General features: G+C 32.0%; 1 protein-coding gene across 1 annotated transcript; it reads right to left on the bottom strand.

Moving 5' to 3' along the window:
* Nucleotides 1–9090: 9090 nt before the first annotated feature.
* Nucleotides 9091–21426, bottom strand: LOC133695023 (GATA transcription factor 25-like). Its single transcript, XM_062116761.1, has 7 exons — nucleotides 20856–21426; nucleotides 20564–20638; nucleotides 20350–20483; nucleotides 11578–11685; nucleotides 11377–11482; nucleotides 9545–9601; nucleotides 9091–9457 (listed from the first exon to the last, which is right to left on the bottom strand). The coding sequence occupies exons 1-7, from the start codon at nucleotides 21132–21134 to the stop codon at nucleotides 9350–9352; spliced, it is 867 nt and encodes a 288-aa protein (XP_061972745.1). The 5' UTR covers nucleotides 21135–21426; the 3' UTR covers nucleotides 9091–9349.
* Between the last annotated feature and the right edge of the window lie 2632 nt (nucleotides 21427–24058).

Genomic DNA, 24058 nt, shown 5'->3' on the forward strand with positions numbered 1-24058 from the left:
AAGATATTTAGGCTCACATGTTCCGAGCCCATTTTCAATGTCTTTTAGGCTCATCTGTTTTAAACCCCTTCTTGCATTTCTAGACCCATTGTTTTAGGTCTTTTTCTACAAAACTTCTTGATGATACAAAAAGACAAATCAACTATCGGTGATAAGAAGATAATAATAGAAAACCCCACGAAATGCATAGGCAATTTCCAAATTGTCGTCTCTTGATCATGGGGAACAAGAGCATATGGCTTACTACAACACATCAGAAGGAATATTCAGGCTTTTAAAAAAGCTTTTTGGCCTCTTCCATGACAACTTCATTATAAAAGGAGACCCTTGAGCTTTACAAGGCAGAGCAAAAAACACAATAAAGAAAATTCTCAGTAAACACTCTCTTGTAACCAATATCTCTAATAACCATTATCTCCTGTATTGATTTCTAATATAAATTTAAGATTCTATTTATATTTATTCTTGCAAAATTTATTTATATTTATTTACATTCTTGCAAAATTTATATTTTTGCAAATTTAAGTATGTTTTATGTTTGGTAGAGGATCTTGTCTTTGACTTGCCTCTCATTCACATTAGAAATTTGTTCCAAATCCAGTATATCGGCTAGAAACATGTGACCAGATCTTTAGATCATTCTCAGGTGTAACAACGTTGTGTATTGTTTCCTTTGTGTTTCTTAAATTTGTTTTTGTTTCTGTCTTCCTTTCCACATACTAGTATATAGTAAATTTATTCCTCAAAACTCATCCTTTTTCGAGTTAAAATTGTGCAATTGTACATAGGCTTATAATAACGGTTAAAGTCATTCATGTGTAAAACCATACATTAATTTGTTTAAAAATTTCAAATTAATTTTCTAAATATTTTCATCTCATATTTATTAAAACTATCCATATTAATCAATAGTTTATCACTTTTTTAGGCTACGAGTTCATATCGTACCCTTTATATTTGTTAGGTCATATTTCTTAGATTCAGACTTATTTTTAATATCGAGTTTAAGCTAACCACATTGAATATTATTAAACCTTATACCAGAACATCAGTTTCCCTTTTTATCCCTTCCATTTGGTTTTTATCTATTTTTCTTTGTTTTTTTATTTTCCCACTATTTTCATACTTTTATTTTCTAAAATAACATATGAACATTTTATTTTAAATCCCTGAAATCCAAAGTTACCTTTTTAATTCCAATACTCGATTTACTCATTTAACATAATAGTTTCCTTATTAATTTCATGGATTTTATCTGGGGGTTTGCAATGGATGTGCTCTCTCTCGAAATCCTCACTTTTCACTCATATCTATCACCTCTCTAATTCTTCAATGGTTAAAGGAAAGAAGAAGAAGAAGAGAAAGCATGATTCCCTATCTTGGTTGCACCATCAATTTTAAGAGAAGCAGTAACCAAAATCATTTGACCATTTTGAGAAATGATGTGATCATTTTATGAAATCAGTCTAGTCATTTTTTACAATGCCTAAACCGTTTCTGGTTTTGGACCAATGCAGATATTTGACCATAAATCTTTTTCTTTTATCTTTTTAACTCTTCTTTCCCAATTTATTATATTCATTTTATTATTTCATTTTATTACACCATAATTTTTATCACCCGAAATCATTTTGTAAATTTATATCAAATTGCCCGTAATCTCTTCGTCTTTTATTCATATCTGTTTGGACATATTATAATCATCATTTATCCTTTTTTATTATTATATTTTAAAAAATAATAATTTAGTCGAGAGCTTATAACCTCACTTTCTCTTCTCATCTTTATTTGATCATCGTACACTTGTTTTGGGGATAAAGGTATAAGGGTGATCATTTTACCATCTTTTACAATTATATATTTATTTCTAAATCCATCACATAGCTCCTCATTAGTATATCTCCTAACAAAAAAGAAAATCAAGAACTACCTAGTTACTTTCACATCATCACATTCATCCAACCTTTGAAATGTATAAGGTTTATGTTGTTTTATAGTACACAAGTTCAACTTCCTAACAAGAGTAGTATTAGCTACATTAGCACAACTTTCTCCATCAATTATCAAACTACATACCTTGTTTCGGATGTGACATCGTGTATGAAGATGTTTTATCTTTAGTGATTTATATCATCTTCTTTAACTTACATATTAAGCACACGTCTTATAACGAAGGACTCTCCATTAACCGTGTACGCAATCTCAACATCACTTTAAACCTCCAAAGATGGCACCTCTTCATCATTAGATCTTTCACTTTCAGACTCAATCTCTCTATGGTCTTTCAAAATCATAACTCTATTGTTTGTATATTGAGAAGCAATGTGTCTGATATGATCCAAGTAAGGTCGAATTCGGATTTTAGCATAAAATTTCTTATTGTCCAACTTTACACTATCAAGCATAACTTTTGAATTGATTGTTGGATTGAAATGAAATTTTTACAAGATTTTCTAGACATGCTTTTATTAAAAATACAAGTCAATCAGAGTTTGATAAGGTATTATTTTATGGGGTCGAAGTTATTGGATGAGTCTTGTCAAATCTATATGTCTGGACCTTTATCTATTATTTAGACTATATCTAGAGATATTAAAGTAGTTCTACTAATATTCCAATTGGGTTGGCTTGCTAATTCATACAGACAAGAGAGAATGATGTGTTTGAAGTCAGGATTGAAATCTATCAAGAATATGTAGAAATTAGAGAAACATTGTTTCTTTATGTATTATGGATTCTAGTCAATACAAGGATTCTTTAATGCTCTTGAAAACATATATGGAAGCTATTGGCTTACCTATTCTACATGGATTCCAAGTCAAACAAGTAGACATTTATAACAACAATTATTATTCATAGTTTGCAAGGATTTTATATCCATTATGGAATGTATATGATGGGAAATAGGCTTGTGATTCTTTTGTTGCTCTTTTCCTTATTTTACAAGATTTCTTAGCACACCTAAGAGATTTAAGGGGAGGCAATTTAAGGGAGAAAATCCCAACAATTAAAAACAAGATTTCCTAGTTAATTTGGAGTATGATGTTTTAGCAATGCCTCCAAGGAAAATAAAGGGAGATTTTTGGCTAGGGATTTCAAGTAAGAGGAATTTATTTTATAATGTTTATTTTAGTGTTGAATATTATTAGATTTGGACTTTATTTTAAATTGGGTTTGTTTTGGCCCATCAAACATTGTTTTAAAGTTTGTTTCAGTATTAGACTTGTATTAGTTGATTACTGGATATGGCTCATTGGCTTGCAACCTAAAAAGGACCCATTAATGTTATTTAAAGGGGATTATATATTGTTTTTATGGCTACAAGTTTCAGCAACTATGATGATTTGAATAAACAAGACTTTTCATTTGTTTTGTTTGTTGCAAATAACCTTTCTTTATAAGGACAAAGATCGTACATCGACTTATCAAAGATTAACTAGTTTTATGATATTATTTGTATATTTTGGGTTTTTAGGTATATTGTTATCTTTGGATCCAAGTTCTTTTTCCAATACATTTGATTCATAGGTACAGGGTTACCTTTAGGTCAGGGTTTCAAACCTGGTATTCAACTTTCTTGGGTTGGTTTTCAATTTTGTTGTAGGTTGTGTGACCACGTGATCACAAGATTCACATTAATTTCCAACCCCTAAACACTTAAGACATTTTATATCAAAGTTACTAGTAGGTTAAGTTTCGAGTTTACCTTTAGCATATATATAAGTCTCCTTTTTAGCCTTAAGTGGTTCAGCCTTAGAATGCACAAAGGGCTTAGATTGGGCAACCTCCTCTCTCGTCACATTCATCCTTCAAGCAAAGGAAGATAAAGCCAAATTGAATTGTGCTAGTGAGTTACCCCTCCTTTTAATCTATCTCTCCACCTTCGTTATCATATGAACCAAGTCCTCCAACTCCATATAATGCTATAACTCTACTACATTAGCAATATCCCTATTTGGCCTATTAAGAAACCTAGCCATGGTGGCCTCCCTAACCATAGACTTTGAACCCTGACTCAAACCATGTGGTTTCTGATAAAGCTTCTTATAATAACAATTAGGAACAAATCATTTTCTCATCAAAGCCTTCATATCATCCCATGAATTAATAAGTCTCTCCATATTCCTCCTCCTAGAAGTCACAAGTTGATCCCACCATATAATTATGTAATCAACAAATTCAATCACCATAAGTTTCATCTTTTTCTACTCAAAATAATTATGGCACTAAAAAATCTCATTCACCTTCTTTTCCCACTCCAAATAAGCCTTAGGATCATTTTTAACTTTAAAACTATAAATTTTCTGTTTAATATAGTCCAAATCACCATCCATATCGTCACAGTTTTGAAAGTTTAGGAAATCCCCTTTATAGTTGAATTGGCCCCTATATTTAAACCCATCATCCCTTCTTACCTCTAAACAGCTAAAAATCATCCTCATGACCTACGGTTTCATACTTAAAATCATCATCTCTCATAACATCATCCCCATCCCCAACAAATTCACTACCAACAGACAATTTCATCATGTTCAATCCATATTAAATATAAAAAAATCATTCATTGTCTTAATACTAACATCATATGCAATTGGTAAAGAATAATACTAATGTTCCCCAACTTTACACCTTTAAGTTATATCGACATCAATATCATTATAATTTCACTCAAGTTCGTGACATATAGCTTATTTAACATCTATAAAGGACATGCCTAAATTGTCATTCAACAATACATTGCTTCCGCCATTGTAAGTGATATTATTGCTCATATAAGGAGCAACAGTAACACCATAATGACATAACATAAAGATGTTATAAGACATTCTGTAAAAAAAAATAAAAACCGATTCCGGTCAATTTAACACAAATCAATCAAACTCTTCAATTTTAGCAACTTACCTAAAAAATCAAAGCAAAACATAAATGATCAAAATTCAATCTAATTCATGTTATTTTCATGCTCAATTGCATGAAATCAATTGTAATTGCACAAATTCATAATTAATTTAACACAATTCAATCAAAATTCTCAATTTCAGTAACATACCAAAAAAATCAATGCAAATAATAATTGATCACAATTAAACTTAATTCATGTTATTTTCATGCTTAATTGCATGAAATCAACCCTAATTACATAAATTCATGGCTAATTTAACACAATTCAATCAAACTCTAATTTCAAACAAACCTAATTTTCAAATTAAACCCTAATTTCAAGCAAACACAAATTACACATAAATCAAATATGAAATACATAAAATATAAATGTAGGTTGTTTACCTTGCTTTTTTCAATTGGGGAGTGGTGGCAGTTTGGTACTCATACCTTAGGCAGTGGTGGCGATGCTTTAGGCGGTGGTTCTTATGCTAAACACAATGATTTTTTGGTGTGTTTTAGGGCTATGAGATGGTTTTGACTAGTTTTTTTATAGAGAGAAAGATGGTGTAAATGACAGGTTTTTATATAAAAAAAAGGGTTGAAATTGTGAGGGGGGAGAAGAAGAAAAGGCTAGGTTAAATTGCATAACCTATCACGATTCACAATCACGACATTATAAGTTATAGCATTTTAAAATTACAATATTTAATAGATGACATGTGCAAATTGTACTATTTCACCAATTGTTTTTCAAACTATTTTATTTCGTTAATATTTTGAGTTTATTATGTTAATTATTAAAAACAAATCCTTAAAAGAACCTAGTTTTTAAAAAGGAAACATAAAAGATGATACAAAATAAGAAATAATGATCATGAATATATATTTAAGTTGTATGTTTCATATAACTTCTTAATTTTGATTTAAGTTAATTTTTTAACTTTTGACTAAAATAATATGCTTAGTTAAGAATGCATTTTGACTTCAATTAAAAGTTTGTTACAAAATTGATTCAAGATTTTTGTTTTAATAAAAATTTGTTAATTTTTTTACTTATGATTTTAACTTATACTATTTATTTTCTTCAAAAAAAAAATGTTTTAAGCCATTAGATATCAAACACCTAAAGTAACTTGTTTTACTCATTTTTTCAGAAGTTAATTATAAAAAATAATTTTTGAATACTAGGTCTTTACAACCATGTTTTTTGAATTCATTTAGCAAAAAATTTGACTTTGAGTTTTAATTCAAAAGTTATTTTTCATGAATAGCTTGAAACAAAAATGAGTTAAAATAATTTTAATATACAAATATGTTTTGTGAAAAGACTCAAGAATAATTGTTCTTTTAAATGAATGTAAGATAAGTTAAGATCCATAAGTTCAAAATCAAAACATTCAACTTTCGATTAAATCATATCAAACATCACCTTAGTAAAGGCATGGAAAATGGCTAGCTTTTGGTGGAGATGATTTTTTTTTAAGGTGAAATAGAACTTTATTGATGAGTTAGAAATATTTTCAATTCATAAGTTTTTCAAAAAACTTTATTTGAGATTTTTTTTTTAGTTGTGAACTTTTAATTTTTTTTTTTTGATTAATTATTTTCATTAGATTCCATCTATTTTATTTTAGCATAGCCATTTGATTGACATGCAATATGATGGCATGTTTGTTAAGCATACATAAACTTTTTAATTAAAACAAAAGTTAAAATTGATCAAGAATTTATTGTGCAAATATTTATAATTTGCTATGGATTTGTATAGTAAAATTATCATATTGCTCTCCATAATTGAAACTATTTAACTTGCTTCTAAGGAAAAAAATTATTTTTTTCACGGAATTCATTTGTTATTACTAGATTGAATAGGGGTAGAATGATTTTTTAACCTTTTATTTGCATAGTATAATGCCTAAAATATCCTTAAAAGTTAAATTTGCTTAACAATTTGGGTGGGGGCATTTTTAGTTTTCTATTTTTCTTAGCATAGTATAATTACTAAGTTACCATTAGAATAATAAAAGTCTATAGCTTAGGTCAAGGGGCTTTTGGTCCTTTGTTATAAATATTTTGTTATTATCATGTGGGATCATGAACACTTAGGTTTTTTTATATAGATTAAACAAAAAAAAAAGTTGTTGGTCCGAGTAGCACACACGTTAGAGTGTAGGAGGCACTTGCACTCTTTGGGTGGCATGTGGAGCACCTCCCTACATCCAAAAACAGGCAAATGTCATCTGTACTGACTACGCATTCACAAAGGTGGTGCATGTAAGGCATCTCATGGTCATTAGGCAGTGATTGGATTTTTTTTCTCCCCCATCATTTTCTCTCTTCCCCTCGAAAAATGTGTTAGCCCACCAAAATTAAAAGTTGCCCTCCATTTTCTTCTTATTTCAATTATGACTCTCATTTTTTTAATTGCTGTTTATTTGTTTTGAATCCTTTTTTTTTCAATTTCTTTCCTTGGTATTTTGTTCTATCTGGTATTAATATCAAATTTGATCATTGTTCTTTTGGTTGTTATTTTAAAAAAAATTTCTTTTGCAGTTTTATCCCTTATCATTTGATTTAACTTAATTTTATATCAAATTTGACCCTTATTCTTTTAATTTTATTTTTTTCTTTGTCTTAGTTCCATTCTAAAAAAATTTCAATTTCAATTTCATCCTTCAATATTTGATTTGTTTAGAATTGAGCTTCGTTAATTTTTTTGATGATCTCAATCTCATGACTCCCCAAGAGTATAAAATTTTAACCCGAATTGATATCAGTCTTTTCTTTATGTCTTTTTTTCACCGATTTTATTTTTCAACTTTATCATTCAACATTGAGTTTATTAAAGATTAAACACCTTTATTTTTTTGGTTAACCTAACCTTATGGTCTGGGTCACACATTTGTCATGCTATCTCGGATTGGCTCAAGGCTTTTATATTATTTTATTTTATTTTATTTTTACATCAAATTTGTTCCTTATTATTTTAATTGTTTTTTTTTTGTGTATCCTTTTAAAAAAATGATTTTCTTTTTTTATTTTCAACCTTCATAATTGAATTGTTGAGAATTTAGCTTCATTATTTTTATCAATGCGGTCATTCTCGTCTCATAAGTCAGGTCATGGGTATGAGATATTAACCCGGGTTGACATTGGTCTTCTTTTTTAATCTTTTTTTTTTACATCTATTTTCTCTCTCATTTTCAATCTTTGACTTTGAGTTTATTAAATGTTGAGTTTTTTTTATTTTTTCTATATGCTTTATATAAAAATATCATAATCTCATAATCTGAATTATAATTTTATCATATTTACTCGAATTTGATTGGGGTATTTTTTTTTTAATTTCATTTAATCTATTTTTTAGTATTAAGATTTATAACTTGAGTCGCATAATTATTTTTGCTTTAAAACATGTTGACTTTAATATCATCCTACAATGAAAAGTGCAACCTATCTAGTTTATTTCTATAGTACTTTTACTTTTATTTTTATTTTTGTCTATGCTCTTAGTTTTTTATTTAATTTGTCTCAACTTCCAATAGTTTATTGATTTAGTTTTTTTTTTAATTAATATTTGATGTTTCCACTTACTGACTTTATAAAGGAAATTTATTTTTTTAAAAAAAAGTATTAAATAGTGATGGAGTATCACAATAAACCATATTCTAGATTTATACTTCTATTGCTAATTTTTTTTACTTTAAGAAATTGAATGAATCTAAAATCTATTTCTTAAGGAATACTAATTTTAATTTTAATTTTTGAATTGAATAAAGTAAAAAATAAAAATAAATAGATTTTAGATTAACAAAGAAACTAAAGGTATGGTATACATCAATTGAAATATTCTCAAATAAATAATTAAAAGCTTGAACTTAAAAGGAATAAAAATCCATGTATTTTAATAGTAAAATTAAGTAAAAACACTCAAATAGAAAAATTAATTATTCATACCAACCATAACCTTAGAAATGGCATGGAAAGTGGGTCGCGTTCCGGTGAAGCTGACATTGGTTTTTAAGGTGACAAAACTTCTTCCGAGGACGTACGAATGGGCTCGGATATTGAAGAAAACCTTCGTTTATTCTTTCCCTGAGAGTGTCTTCATTTCAAGAGAAGGGAAAAGCCCCACATGTGATCGCGTGAGGTTACATGCATATTGATTAAAGCATTTGGTAGTATTGATTAAAGCATTTGGTAGTATTGATTAAAGCATTTGGTACTATATATAACCAGCAAGCTAGATCATCGAAACTTCCATGTGATACATCCAGAGTAGAATCCTATAGAGGTAAATCTCATGCACTACAAAGGTACGGACGAGATAACTTCATGTATTGATGATGGCACTATAACATCTGTACATTCCACTGGACAAGCTGGAATTAATTACTAGAAAACCTTCAACTTTAATTGATGCCGACTGCTATAGCCCTTCTTTAAATGCAACTCAGAAACACAGTCAATCCTCTGTTATTAAGGCTGTATCACCACCATTTGCGTACGTAACAAGATTGTTTTCTGTATCAATGGCGGTTCCAGAGTCCGAATCATTGGCTTCAGCTTCCCCCTAAATGAATTGAAAAAGAAGAAGACAAGTACCACATTTACATTGCATGAAGATACTTATACAACTTTATGCAGATAAGGAGTATACCTGCTCAATCAGAGTCGCAGAATGATCCGTTTTCTTGGTGAGGTCTCTCAAAGTTCCCTGCAGAGTTTTATAAGTCAAATGCAGAATTCAATGTCTGTTGTTTGAGTCAGACGGGTTGCATAATGTTCTGTTTATTTAAGGTCACCAACTAACGGATGCATCAGTCAATTGGATGGCATGAAACGAAGTTAAGGATTGCACTTTGGTGAGGTGAACGTTATTTGAGAGAGCATTACAGCTGAGACAAATTTCCAGTGAATTGTAGCATGCAGATAGAAGTTAAAGTGCAGCAAACAAGAACAGACTTCCACACAAAAAGCAATGGTTAAAATCAGATGGTTTAAAACAGTAAAGCATAAATGCCAAAACCATCGAATCAGGAGTCTAATTCCAAAATAATGCATATCCACACAAGGATGCCGAGGGGCAAACCTCAAAGCATTATATGGTATCACTGATGATCTCACTTAGTGATGCACTTCCATAGTCCACACTCTATCCTCACCATCATAACAAAATGTGTATCCAAACTCCAAATTGGCAAACCTAGTTGCGAATACAGTGAATCTTATTTCTAGATATTAATCTAACCCTAGACCTCTTCTTACTCTTACATGCTATCATAGATCACACTTCTTGTCTCACTAACCCAGCTTCATATATTCCAAACATTTTCCAAATCACCCAACAGGATGCCCTTATCCTTCTTCAATAAGCTATAGCTACACCACCTCCATTATCTGGTATTATGCTTCATTGCAATGGCTAGAATTCAAAGTTCTTGAGAAGCCAAAAACAATCTCAGTAGACCTAATTCTTTTTATGCATAAATCCCACCAAAACAAAAAACCCTCATCAATTCATAAAAATGACCACTTCCGTGAATTGACAGAAACCAGCTGATGACCCTAGAAGATCTAGACATAATCCAAATTCAAGAGTTGATATGACTACCAATTGTAAGTGTTTCCACCTTCCACCTTACAAATACATTAAAGCATGGCATGGGCTTTAACACAAGCTTATTTTAAAGCGTCATATCAGAGGGCTTGTTTGCTTCACTGTATCTTGACTCATGAGCTTGCCAGGTAGTCACCAGACAATCTCATTGCTTTTGAGCTCATAAAATTTTTTTGGCCCGACACTGCCATGCTCAGACTCTTGAACAGCAAGCTTGCAGCCACTGGGCTTCTTTTCATCCCTAATTCCACCTACTACATAGTCCAATATTATTTGGTGAATTATAACATCTAGTTTTTTTCCTCCTGGGTTATTAAATCTTCTTTTTTTTCTGTAAATTTTCTTTCCTCCACTCATTCCATTAGCATTTCTAAGTCTATTCCTTTTTGACACGATTTACAAAAATGAAAGTATTATTATCTTGACCTTGTTATCAATCCATCATTTATCAAACTGTCTGCATCATATGCAATTAAGAGGATGTGCACAAAAATAAAAGTTTGACTCTTATATCAATGGCAATGTATCAACATATACCTCAACTTCCAACCATAATCATCAACAGTGCCAAGCTATATTTGAAAGGGAGGGAAGGGACAAGCAAACACAATATCCATCAAACAATCACATGCAAGTTTTCACATAGTATGTACAGAACTGAAAGCTATTGTACTGACTTGATAATAAATGGCAAACATAACAATAGATACTAAACAATCATTATTTTTTTCCAAATAGCGAATGCCTGGCCCTTATCTCTGCACTGAGAATGTATACACACACTTCGCACGAAAGCAATAACAATATAAAAAGGGACGAGTTATGAAAGCATGCCTATGTCCACATTCTATAAAGTTCAATAGAATAGATACCCTGTTTGCCCAAAAAAGCCCACAGGCATTGCAAAGTGACCTTGGACCAGATGGACCACGCCGCATCATTGGGGTGGATTTTGAATTAGTGCCACAATGCGTACACCTAGACAAGGACACAAAAGATACGATTACTCAACCAAGTAAGCAATAAAAGTCCTTTCAGGATATATTTCACTAATTAAGGATATAGCAACTTACGAGGTTTCTTGTTGGCTATCATCTAGTCCTGAATCCTGAACACCATCCCAGCCATATCCTCCCTCAGACTTCTTGGCAGAAGTAAATTGACCCTTATTCCGTTGCATCCTGATGTAGTCATACATATACAGTAAGAGAATGAGAGAGAGAGATCCTTAATGTGCAGGCATCAACAGCAGCAGACAGTCCATAAAATTACGAATTCTTTACCACCATAGTTAATCAGATAAGAAGCAGGAAACCTTTTTGTTTTCAAGTTGTTAATCAGGCAAGAGAATTACCAAGGAAAAAAAGAAGAAAGAAATAAACAATTAATTGATGAAAGCACTTTGTTCAGCATTGTCTAGATAAACCTATCATCCAAAAAAATTGATTGTCCTGTTGAATTTAAAAAGGCAAGCAGATGAAGATGGCCAAAAAGCTACATTCAATGTGTACTGGTCATATTTCTGACACGCTGGCAATGCACAGAAAAAGACTTATAGACCCCACCTTGATCAAACATTTACATGAAGGATGAATAATTGTTTCATCTTAAACTGTGTACCAAGTGTACACAACTTTTTAGGTGCTAGTCTACTTCAATGGTTTAGGAATTTCCAGGACCTGCTGATTACTGATATGATTACTGAATATGCACATACTATTATCAAGCATCACAAAAGAGAACCTTCAAATATAGATTTTTAGAAGATCAGAATGCAGTGGTCCTGCAAAGGCTATTGCAACTTTGCGTCTTAGATTGTATTTCCAGATGACAGTTCAGGTTTCCTGAAAAATCAAACTCCATAAAAGCAATAGTTCAGGTTTCCCCTCAAATCACCAAAAGTATATTTTTTGAAGATCAAGATGAAGTGGTCCTGCAAAGGTCAACTTTTCCTCTCAGATTGTATTTCCAGATGACAGTTCAGGTTTCCTGAATAATCAAACTCCATAAAAGCAACAATATACATCGCTTCTAGATTTCTCATTTATGTAGTGCAATGAATGTGGATGGTATTTTCCTCTCAAACTATGTCTCTCTGCTACAAATTATTAGAACCAAGTTTTCAAAAATAGACAAATAGCAGAACTAAAAAGACTATTGTACGGCCATAGACAGTATTTTCCTTTCAGTTTGTTTTTCCTGACACTTGGCTAAGTTTTTAATACTTTTACAAAATCAATAGTGTGATTTCATCACTTACAGAAAACATTGGATAATTGGCCCGTGCTATGCCATTGGTCGAGCCAGTTTTTTTTTTTTTTGACATGGTGATAACATATTTTCAAGCAGCAAGAAAAATCTTGATACTTGACTCAAAATCTAATGCATTCATTTTAATAAAATAGATTGGGAATCACATACAACAAATGCCACATAGATTTTAACACTAACCAAACACAATCGCACAAATAAAGATATAGAAACCCTTTGATTTTTTTAACTTAATTACATGGCACTAATATTTTTTATAAGATTAATAATTTAAATTCCATGAAAACAAAATTATTTGTTAATAAAAGTTTCCTTTTTCTTATTAATATCTTTAATTTAAAAAATATAACATTTTTTTGTATGCTAATTATTTAATAAGAAAATTACATTTAACATCCTATAGTTTGGTGCAAAATACACTTCACCTCTATAGTTTGAAAAACTACACTTTACATCCTGGATCAATGCAGAATTTCAAATCAGGTGATATGTTCATCTTACCTTTATATATATTATAACTGAAAACTCACAAACGACAGAACAAACGACACAAATCTCTCTCTCTCATGAACTGAATCTCTCTCTCTCTCTCTCTCTCTCTCTATCTCTCTCTCTCTCTCACTCAAATCAAGCATGATTATTTCACTTAAACAACAAAAGATCAAGCATGATTTCTTGAAATCTGTTATTAACAAGTTTTGTCTCATGTAATGGGGCTAATAGAACATAGGTGGTGGGAATCTCTCATTGCTTACATTAAAGAGACCAGGAACAGGTATGTTCCCTTTTTAAATCGAATCGAGATAATTGCTATTTACTCGATTATCGTTATCGTTAGTGCATTTGTTGTCTGTGAAACATTGGTAATTACTCAATTCAACTAAAAAAATCAAAATTTTAGGAGTGGAAAACATTAATCCTGATGGATGAAAAAAACCTAAGAAATTCAATTCTTTTACAAAACCGAAAGAATATTAGAATCTCAAACATGTTTTTGGTGATGGAAAAGCAATCACTACAGCATCTTTCAAATCCCTAAAAAAAATTCAAGAAACCAACAAATAGTGTTACCGTTCACCAAAACCCTAAATGTAAGATATTTACTTATAAGAGTTCAATTGATTTTTATCTTTGTCTAAGCTTTATTGAGCATAACCAGTTGCTATGTTTGGAAAGCCTAAAGAAAATTCATATTGCAGCTTACGAGTTACCATGCAAAAATCTCTAATTTGAATTTTCTTTGTTTAATAAACTCATGTTTTATCCTAGCATGTTACAAAATGCCAATTGTTATTGTTCATCATGGCAGCAAAGCATGTTATGCAAGATATATATTCTAAATATATCTCTTACATTGACATATTATTTTTTTGCAAGCAAGTATATGACATAGACGGACATGGCTTTTAGACAAGGGATGATAAAGGAAATACAACTTTTGACGATGCCTCGACATTACAAGTGTTGAGTATGCATGAACAAGAAGGGAAAGAAGAAATTCATTTGCATATTGATGTTGATCATGATGTTGCTCCTATCACAATGAGAATGCCCCAGTGTTATACAAGCAAACACAATGACAATATGTCTACTAAATATTTTGTTGGAAATGATGATTACAAAAGCAATAAAATAACATTACTTGTTGATTATGATGATGATGTGGGTGGTTCTGGTGTGGGTGATAATGTTGGTGGTGCTAGTGATAATGGGGGTGCTGACATGGGAGGTGATATGGGAGCTGATGTGAGTGATGATGATGATGCGGGAGGATATTGTGAGTGCTGATGAGGAAGCTGATATGGATGGGGGAGGATATCAATGATGATTACATTCCTTCAAACAAGGAAGGATTTGAATTTGTTAACGTAGATGAAGATGAGTGGATTGACAGCTTACAAGCTGATGCTGATGTGAATGGTGCATCTAGTTCCGAGAATGAATTGAGTAATAGCAGTGATGAAGAAGATATTAAGATAATGAGGATGTAAGTGTAAGAAGTAAAAAAAAAAAGGCGGATCCTACTCGAGGTTTTAAATGTATGAGATTTAAGATTGGAGAGGATGGATCAATTAAGTTTGAAGAATATCAATTGTTCACTAATGTAAAACGCTTCAAGGATGTGTTAAGAAAATATTAAGTTAAGCATGAATATCATGTAAAAAGATATATCAATTAGAAAGAGAAGGTTAGAGTCAAATGTATGGTTGATGGGTGTGCTTGGCATATATATGCTCAGCTCCTTCCTTATAGCTATAAATTCATGGTAAAATCATTAAGAGATTAGCATAGTTGTATTTGGCCTACCAATATAAAAGCTGCAAATTCAACTTGAACATCTAGGAAGCTACTACTAGTTATCAATGTTGATCCTAACATCTCAAATGAAGACTTGAATACAATTTGGGATGATTGATATGAGATTAAACCACACCCTATGCAATAGTGGAGGGCCATGACAAAGGCAAAAGGTTTGTTAAAAGAAGCTACAAGGAGTCTTTTAAGAGACTCCCAAGATATATCCAATTATTGAAGCAACACAATCCAAGTTCTGACATGTTTTTAGGGTTTGACCCTAATTACAATTCCAATGTGCATTCACCATGGAAGTTCCAACAAGTTTATATATGTTTGAAAGCAATGAATGAAGGATTTGTTAATGGATGTAAGTCATTCATTGAGATTGATGGATGCCATCTCAAGGGTCCATATACAAGCCTATACAAGCTTCAAAAGGCTTGGGAGTGAAAATAGGGTTTTGGGGTGCTTCAAAGCCTATACAAGCCTCAATTTCAAAAGCTACGTAAATGACATTTAAGGATGTGGCAAAGAAGCTTTCAATTAGTTGAATGACATCCCTCATGAGACATGGGCTAAGCATTTATTTGACCATGAAATAAAGGTGAAAAATGTAATAAACAATTTGGCAGTCTTTCAATAGTTAGATTAAGAAGTACAAGAGTATGTCAATTGTTTTGTTAATTGGGAAAAATAGGTCGAAACTAATGGCAAGATTTCATGATAGATATGCACAAGCTATATCTTGGGAAACAAAGACAACTGCCTGTGTTAGAAAATTGGTTGATAGATCTATAGAGAAAGCTAGAAATATGGGAATTATTCCAGCCTTTTCTTATGAATACGACCAAACCAGAGTTTGTGTTGAATTGGATAAACAACATTGCTCTTATGGTGAATGGCAATTCTTGTAGACATATGGTGCCTTATGCGCATCACAAGATAATTGACTAAAGATTTATGTCATCTGTGCTAAACAGAGATGATTTATGTCATTTGTGCTAAACAATTGAAAAATTAAGGAAAACATACTCTGAGATTGGAGACCCTTTACCAGAAGCAGACATAGTTCTTACCAAAAGAGATGTCATTGTTCTACCACCAGACCTCAAAAGGAGTGTGGATAAACAAAGGAAAAACAGACGCAAGGAAGAAGGGGAAGATCAATATGATACTGTAAGGAAAAAGGGCTTCTACACTTAGGCGCAACATTTGTAACAAGCATGGCCATAATTCAAGGACATGTCAAAGAGATGTTGTTGAACAGATTACTAGTTTTAGAGTATCTAGAGGTGGGAGAGGATCCGATAGTGGTGGTGAAGAGGGTCCACCAGTTCTTAGAGGGGATCTAGGGGATCCAATGCTAGTAGAAGAGGATCAAAAGCTATTGGAAAAGTACACCAATGTTGTTACATGAAGAACCAGTGGTTCTAGAAGAGGAAACAATAATGCTACAAGATGGACAGGAGATTCATGAGGTGGAAGAGCTGGCATGGGTGAAGGTAATGGTGCTGACACATCTTTCTCTCAACCCACAATACAAACACAGGGGATTCATCTAAATATGCATTATGAATTATCATTATTATTCAAAACTTTACATTAACTTATCAATGTCTTTTTTAAACTATAAACCGATGTATCCTCTCAACACTCAACCCAAACTAGTTGCAACCCTTGAGGAATATAGATGAAGATTGTTGCCTTTTGAAATTTAAGATTTGTTGATAGTTTATATTGTTAAGTGTTTTATGATGGATGGAATATTTGTGGATCATTTTAGGTACCATGTCAATTTTAAATGTTTGTGGGTGTTTATTATGTGCACGCTTGTTATTTGCATGCTTCAGATATTGATGTGTCAATTATAAATGTTTTTGCATGTTTTTATAGTGTTTCATATGGTATATAAGCAATACATTGACTATATTTCATTTCTTCAACATTAATAATATAGTTTGGCTTGCTTGATTGTTGCACAGTTTGGCTTGTTTTATTGTTGGACAATTTAGATGTTGATGAGTTGGTTGTTGACTCTAAATGATGTAAATGGTGATGGAAAGTATGGATTTGTTTTATTGTTGGACAATTTAGATGTTGATGAGTTGGTTGTTGACTCTAAATGATGTAAATGTGGTGGAAAGTATGGATTTTGATGTTGTTGTGGCTGGAAATGTTAAGAGAAATTGCAGGAATGAAATGTAAGATTTTGGCTGGTCAAAAATTTGATATTTCTAGTAGTTGAAAATGGTGAGGAAAATGTGAAGTTTGTTGTTGCTAGAAAAGGCGTGGGGAATGGCTAAAATTTGTTGGTGACAGCATCTGAAATTGATGAGAGTGATGTTTGTTGATGTTGTAAAAGGTGTGGGAAGGGGTTAATTTTGCTGGTGAAAGTGGCTAGTACTAACATGAAAAAAGGGGAGAAATGTTGTTATATATGTAAACTATGGCATTGTTGTAATTATTGTTAAATAAGTAATGGCTAGTTTTTAAAAAAAATTAAGCAACAACCAATTTAAGTTTGAGTGGTATTTTCATTATTTTTTCGCTCCAGGTATCTTTAGTCATTTTAAAAAAAAAATAGCAATCCTGTAAATAATCTAACAATTTTTGTTGACTATTTTTGACATGCTTGTGAGAGGATGTAAGGTATGTAGTGTTTAAAACTATAGGATGTAAGGTGTAACTTTTCAAACTAAAAAAGCAAAGTGTAATTCACATTAAACTATAGGATATTAAAGGTAATTTTCCTTTAATAAAAACTAAAAGCTAGTGAAAAAAATAGCTCTCTAACTAAAACTCATTTAGCTCATCAACGTGCTCTATTTAAAAAAAAATTCACCAAAACATTTGTTTCTTAGACAACATTCATTCATTATTTCAAAAGCAAGTTCTAATTCTAAAAAAAATAACTCCATTATAATGCGAGTGTATTAAAGACATAATAACAATACAATAATTGTGCGTTGTCACAATAAACTTTTTGAAAGCGGCATTCAATATGGCTTTGTTGGCCATCCTTGAAACCCTCTGACCCAAATCCTTAGCTAGCCCGAGTCTAAAATTAAAACATGTAGGAGTTGACTTAATGTGACCCGATTAACTTAATAAATCTAAAGGCAACCCAAAAAACCAGTGAAAACATATAGCTGGACTTAAAAAAAATTAAGACATCCTTTTTTTTCAATATTAAGGCAGTGACATATCAGATTGGTCCGAGTCAATCCGTCAAACTCGCGACCCAAGTTATGGACCTTATTGGGTTTATTAAGTTTTTTTTTCTAAAACCATTAATTTTTAATTATAGGATAACAAAAATTAATGATTGCAACAAAGTAACCGAAGAAAAATGATTATAACAGGCTATACAAAAAGAGCAAGTGCTCAAGAACGAAGCAAAAATAAAATGGAATTTCATATAATAATATCTAAACACATTCTTAATCAACCTATAAATTTAAAAGAAATTATTGATATTATATTTTAAATAATTTAATTTTTAAGAAAATAAATATCATTAGAAAAAATTTTAAAAACAAAGAAGCCAAGAGCGCGAGCCTGGGTGGCCTGGTGCACCTAGGCCTTTAAGAAAAAGCTTAGGCACATTAGCCCACAAGCCCAAGCTCACACGCCTAAGCCTTTAATTTTATTTTATTTTCAAAATAGGAGATGGCCTGAAAATCAAGCAAGCTATTTTTTTACCTAAAAACTCAATTTTCAACCCGTTTCCACCTACAAACACAAAAACAACTCTCTCATAACCCCCAAAAAACTAATTATCCAACTCAAAAAACCCCAAAAATGGTTCAAAAACACAAAATCAGGCTGAAAACAAAAACCTCCCTCAACTTTGATCTACTTTGCCAAGCAATGTGAAAGACCAAAAACATCTCAATGACACTCCTCTCATCGAGAGAAAACACTATGACACCAAGTTTGGTCATTTTTCCCACTAAATCGGACAAACCAACCACTTTCTCTTTTTCATCATTTTTCAACGATGCTCACTCACCTCTCTCAAGCTTAGGGATACAACGCAAAGAAAATGAAGACCTAGAACATAATGTAAAAATTCAGAAAATAGAATTAAAAATGAAAAAAATTGAAAAAAAAAATAAGGGACTAAAAATGCTAAAAGCATGCCTCTGCAACGGTAAAGAAAAAAAAACCTAGTAATTCTTTTCTATGTCAATTTTGGTCCTTAAAGCCTTATTTATGTTTAATCAAGAATATTGAATTTAATTCTGCTAAATTGAGCATCAATTTAATGTGTGATAAGCCCTCATGAGGTTAGAAGTTAGCCGAGACAAATCACCAATTCTAACCTTGAAAATAACTAAATTTGGAAGGATCACATTGAACAAAATTAACCAAAAAGACAAAAAGAAAACAGTGTGGATCCAAGTGTTTCCTCTTACATGGCATAATGTTTTCCTGAACGCTCTTGGTTTTTTTTTAATAATTTTAATAAATTGCTCAAGAGTGGTGGCAATTGAGCACTGAATCATACTTTCTACAATTTCAGCATAAACATAAAAGAGGAACACAAATATAAAGGAAAGCTTATGATGAATCACTAAACTATGATTTGAGTGTGCAAATGCAAACACATATAGATACCTTAAAACAAAAAAGGTTAAAAAACATTGATGCATAGTTAGGTGCTCTTTTTTTTATTTATTTTGAAATTTGAAATTACAGAAACAAATCATTTTCATTCTTCTATTTACTATATATATGAATGCAACAATAACATCATACGATGTCTGGTGTTTTAGCAAGATTTAGACCACTGAGTCCATCAGCCTCGGTTGTTTCAATAACTCAAACACAATTTGTTGTTATCAGCCAATAACAATAGATGCTTATGTCCAGCATTTGGATCATAACTGAATATTATTTAGTCTTTATAGTTACTAATGAAATTACCGGAACCTTTCTCTTTTCAAAGTTATTTAAACATTAAAAACCAGTAGATGTAAATTATAATGCAATGGAAGGAATATGATGATATTCCAAAGTGAAAATCATAACTAACACAACAATATGACATTCTACTAGTTAAAAGAATAAATCTCAATCTGTCACTCATCTGAGAAATGTTAAGAGAAATAAGAGATTAAAAAATGCCGAAAGCCAAAAAAGTGCACTTTTTTTTTTTTGTGGATTTGATTCTAAACAAGAAGAGAATTTGACACTTTGTTATAACCAGTATCCTTAGCAGCAGCTAGTGCACTAAGCAATCATAAAGGCAGAATATAAGAAAATAGCCACACCTGAGTGCAACCTCCTGACGGACACCATATCTAACTTTCTTATCAAAGCATCGCTCTTTTCTCTTCTGCCGGAACCTACTTAATGAAGCTGCTCGTTGAGGTTGAGTACACCGTGACGGGTAGTCCACCACACCCTAGATTAAAACAAAATGCAGATAAATCAGATCAATTCATAATCTATCAACATCCAATACTCTCATGATTGAGAAAATACCCTTTGGTTTTGAGGCGTCATTTCCAGACCAGGAGTTAATTCACATCCTCCCAGTAATAATAACACAGCTTGAACCTGTAAAAATTACAAAATATAAAATGATGTTAAAAAATCTCCCAAAAGCCAATAAGCCAAACCCTAATTGTCCTTTTTCTTTTCAGATTCACAGTTTCGGGTGCATAGAGATGACGTTGTTCTCATTACCCTGTACCTCAGAATTTAGCCTGTGTCGGATTCATATGATAAAAAACGTAAATAATTTGTTTTCACAAATAAGGAACAAAAACCGTACCTTATCGGGAGTAACGGAATCAAAAACATAAACTTGTCCGCGAAACGTCAAGGTGAGCTGACTAGAGCAATCACTAGGCTGAATCCCGAGTTCCGACGCAGCGACACCGGCGTTGACGTAGACGGATTCGGGAGAGACGTCGTCGACGACGGTTGGGGTGCCGTCCTCGTAGTGAATGTGATGATGATGGTCGATGGAATCGGCGGGGGCCCGGTCGTCGTCGACGCCAGGAGAGGCGATCTGATTGTGAACGTTCATAGGCTGTGAGTGAGTGTACATTGGCGAATATCGAGTGGACTTTGAAGCATTACAGAGAAGTGAATTGGCAGGCAATTTATGAGACCCTAACCCTAAGTCAGTGAGTCACTGAGCGAAAGAAGAAAAGAATTTAGTCTTCTTCGGAGAGAGATAGTTTTCTTTAATGAATGGCAAGCTAGAGAGTCAGGTTATTGTTCGGGGAAGAGTTTTCTATCTTCGCGCGTTCGAGAAGGGGAGGGAAGAGAGAGAGACCGGAGAGTGAAAGGCAACGCGAGACGGGACGGTGCGGGTGAGCAAGTTATAGGGCAAAGACCAACTCAAGATAGGAAAAAGGGTTTAACTGCTAAAAGTGGGCCAGGGCCAGGGCCAGGGCCTTCAGGATGAGCACTTATATTGAACTTAAGCCTATACTGAGAAGCCCACCTTATATCTTTCCAGTGTGATTTGAAGTTTCAATTTTCAAAACTTTTTTTTTTCACAATAATAAATAATAATAATAATTCAGCATTCTTTGTGAAACAATATCTTTTTAATAAGTTATGAAAGGGAATTGTACAATAAGAATTAAAAATAAAATACTTATTATTTACTACTGAATTACATTTTATAATTTCGTGTATTCTATAATTATAAACAAACTCTATAATAGACAAATAAGTAACTCTTTAAATTTCTACTTATAACAAGAAGAAAGAGTTTGGTTCACTATCTTGATTCGTCCATCGATTTGCAGATAACATATTATACTAAATAATAGTTTCATTACAAGCTTCCTCTAAATAATCTTTCAAACATAGCTAAGGATTTTTGCATTGCAATTATATATAATATTTTTTAGACTTTATGCAAACATAACTTTTATAAATAACAAATCAAAAATGTTTACAGTATCGTCAGTCTTGTCGCAAGGTATAAAATGTGATATTTTGGAGAATTGATTAACCATAATTGAATCATTTTCATGTTGTGTTCTAGGCAATCCAAGTATAAAGTCTATGTTATTGTTCATCCATTACTGCTCTAGAATAGGCAATGACATATACAGTTCTTATGCATTCTCTTTGCCCTTAGCCTTCTTATACACAATACATATCTTGATCACTTTGCGAACAATCTTTAACACACCAAGAAATATTCTTCTAACCACTTATAAGTCTTCTTTTCACTGAATTGACCACTAAAACCATCACCATAAGCTGTTTGCACAAGCAAATCCCGTAAATAACTTGAAGGAATACATATTTTGCCCATTTTGAACAAGTAACCTTCATGCATAAAGAACTCATCACAGGCTAGGTACATTTAGCAACCACATTGGCAAAGTAGGAATCATTAGTATATTGATTCTTTACTTGTTCAAAACCTATCAACCTTGTATTCAATATAAAAAGCATTGACACCTCCTAAAAAAAGCATCAGCAACTACATTAACCTGTCCCTTCTAATACTTGATGACACATAGAAATGACTCTATAAACCCATCAACCTTGCATTCAACTACATTAACATGTCTTTGGTTCAACTTGTTTTGACCCTTAATATACTTTTAATATTCATGGTTAGTATGTACAACAAACTCCTTTAGTAATAAGTAGTGTTGTCATACCTTTAGAGCTCGAATTAAAACATAGAACTCTTTGTCATAAATTAAGTGATTCAATCATACACAATTAACTTTTCACTAAAGTATGTAATAAGTCTTCTTTCTTGCAATAACATAGCCCTCATTTTAACCTTAGAAGCATCATATATTATCACAAATGTCTTAGCAAAATATTGAAGTGTTAAAACATAAGTAGCACATAACTTCTCTTTAATCAACTCAAAAGATTTTTGTGCATTTTTGCTCCACCAAAACTCACTTTCCTTTTTTAAACATTTGGTTAAAGGTGCAACTATAGAACTGAAGTTCTTCACAAATCACCAATAAAATGAAGCTAAATCATGGAAACTCCTCACATCAACAATACTGGTAGGTTTTGACCAATCTTTAATTACTTTTATCTTTTTCTTGTCAACATTAACCCCACTACTAGCAATTATATAACCAAGAAACAAAATATTTTCTTGATAGAAATGGCACTTTTTTAGTTTCTCATACAATTTAGTATTATACAAAGTTTCAAATAAAGCCCTACGATGCTCCACATGATCATCAAAAGTTCTATTATACACCAAAAAATCATCAAAATATACAATAACAAACAATCCAATATGCTTCCTCGAGACATGATTCATAAGTCGCATAAATGTACTAAGTGTGTTAGATATAAATGTACTAAGTGTGTTAGATAGCCTAAATGGCATTATCATCCATTCATACAACTCGTGTTTAGTTTAAAATGTTATTTTCCACTCATCTTCTTTTTCACCCTAATCCAATGATAATCACTCATCAAATCAATCTTAGAAAACATAATAGCAATCTTAGTAAATCTCAATGCAATTTTCAATTAAGTTAGAAAAAAATACTCATCATACATCTCTGAATGTATTTGGGGCATTACATAATCCAAAAGGCATACTTTTGTAAGCAAGAGTTCCATATGGAAAGGTGAAAGTTGTTTTTTCTTGATCTTCTTGAGCTACAATAATTTGATAATAACCAGAAAACCCATCTAAGAAACAAAAAAATGAATTACTCGCCAATCTTTCTAGCATTTCATCAATGAAAGGGATTGAGAAGTGATCTTTTCTTGTGGTAGCATTCAACTTCCTGAAGTCGATGCACATTTTTCTTCCATTCTAAACTCTCATAGGAACAAGTTTATTTTTTTTCATTGAGAATAAGAGTCAAACTTGTCTTCTTGAGAACCACATGCACCGAACTTACCCATTGATTATTGGATATGGGATAGATGATCCCTTGGTCTAATAACTTCAAAATATCCTTCATAACAACCTCCTTCATGGCTATATCTCATTTGCATTGAGGCTCTCTCACT

The sequence above is a fragment of the Populus nigra genome, chromosome 5 (assembly GCF_951802175.1).
Source record: "Populus nigra chromosome 5, ddPopNigr1.1, whole genome shotgun sequence".
Classification (NCBI taxonomy): domain Eukaryota; kingdom Viridiplantae; phylum Streptophyta; class Magnoliopsida; order Malpighiales; family Salicaceae; genus Populus; species Populus nigra.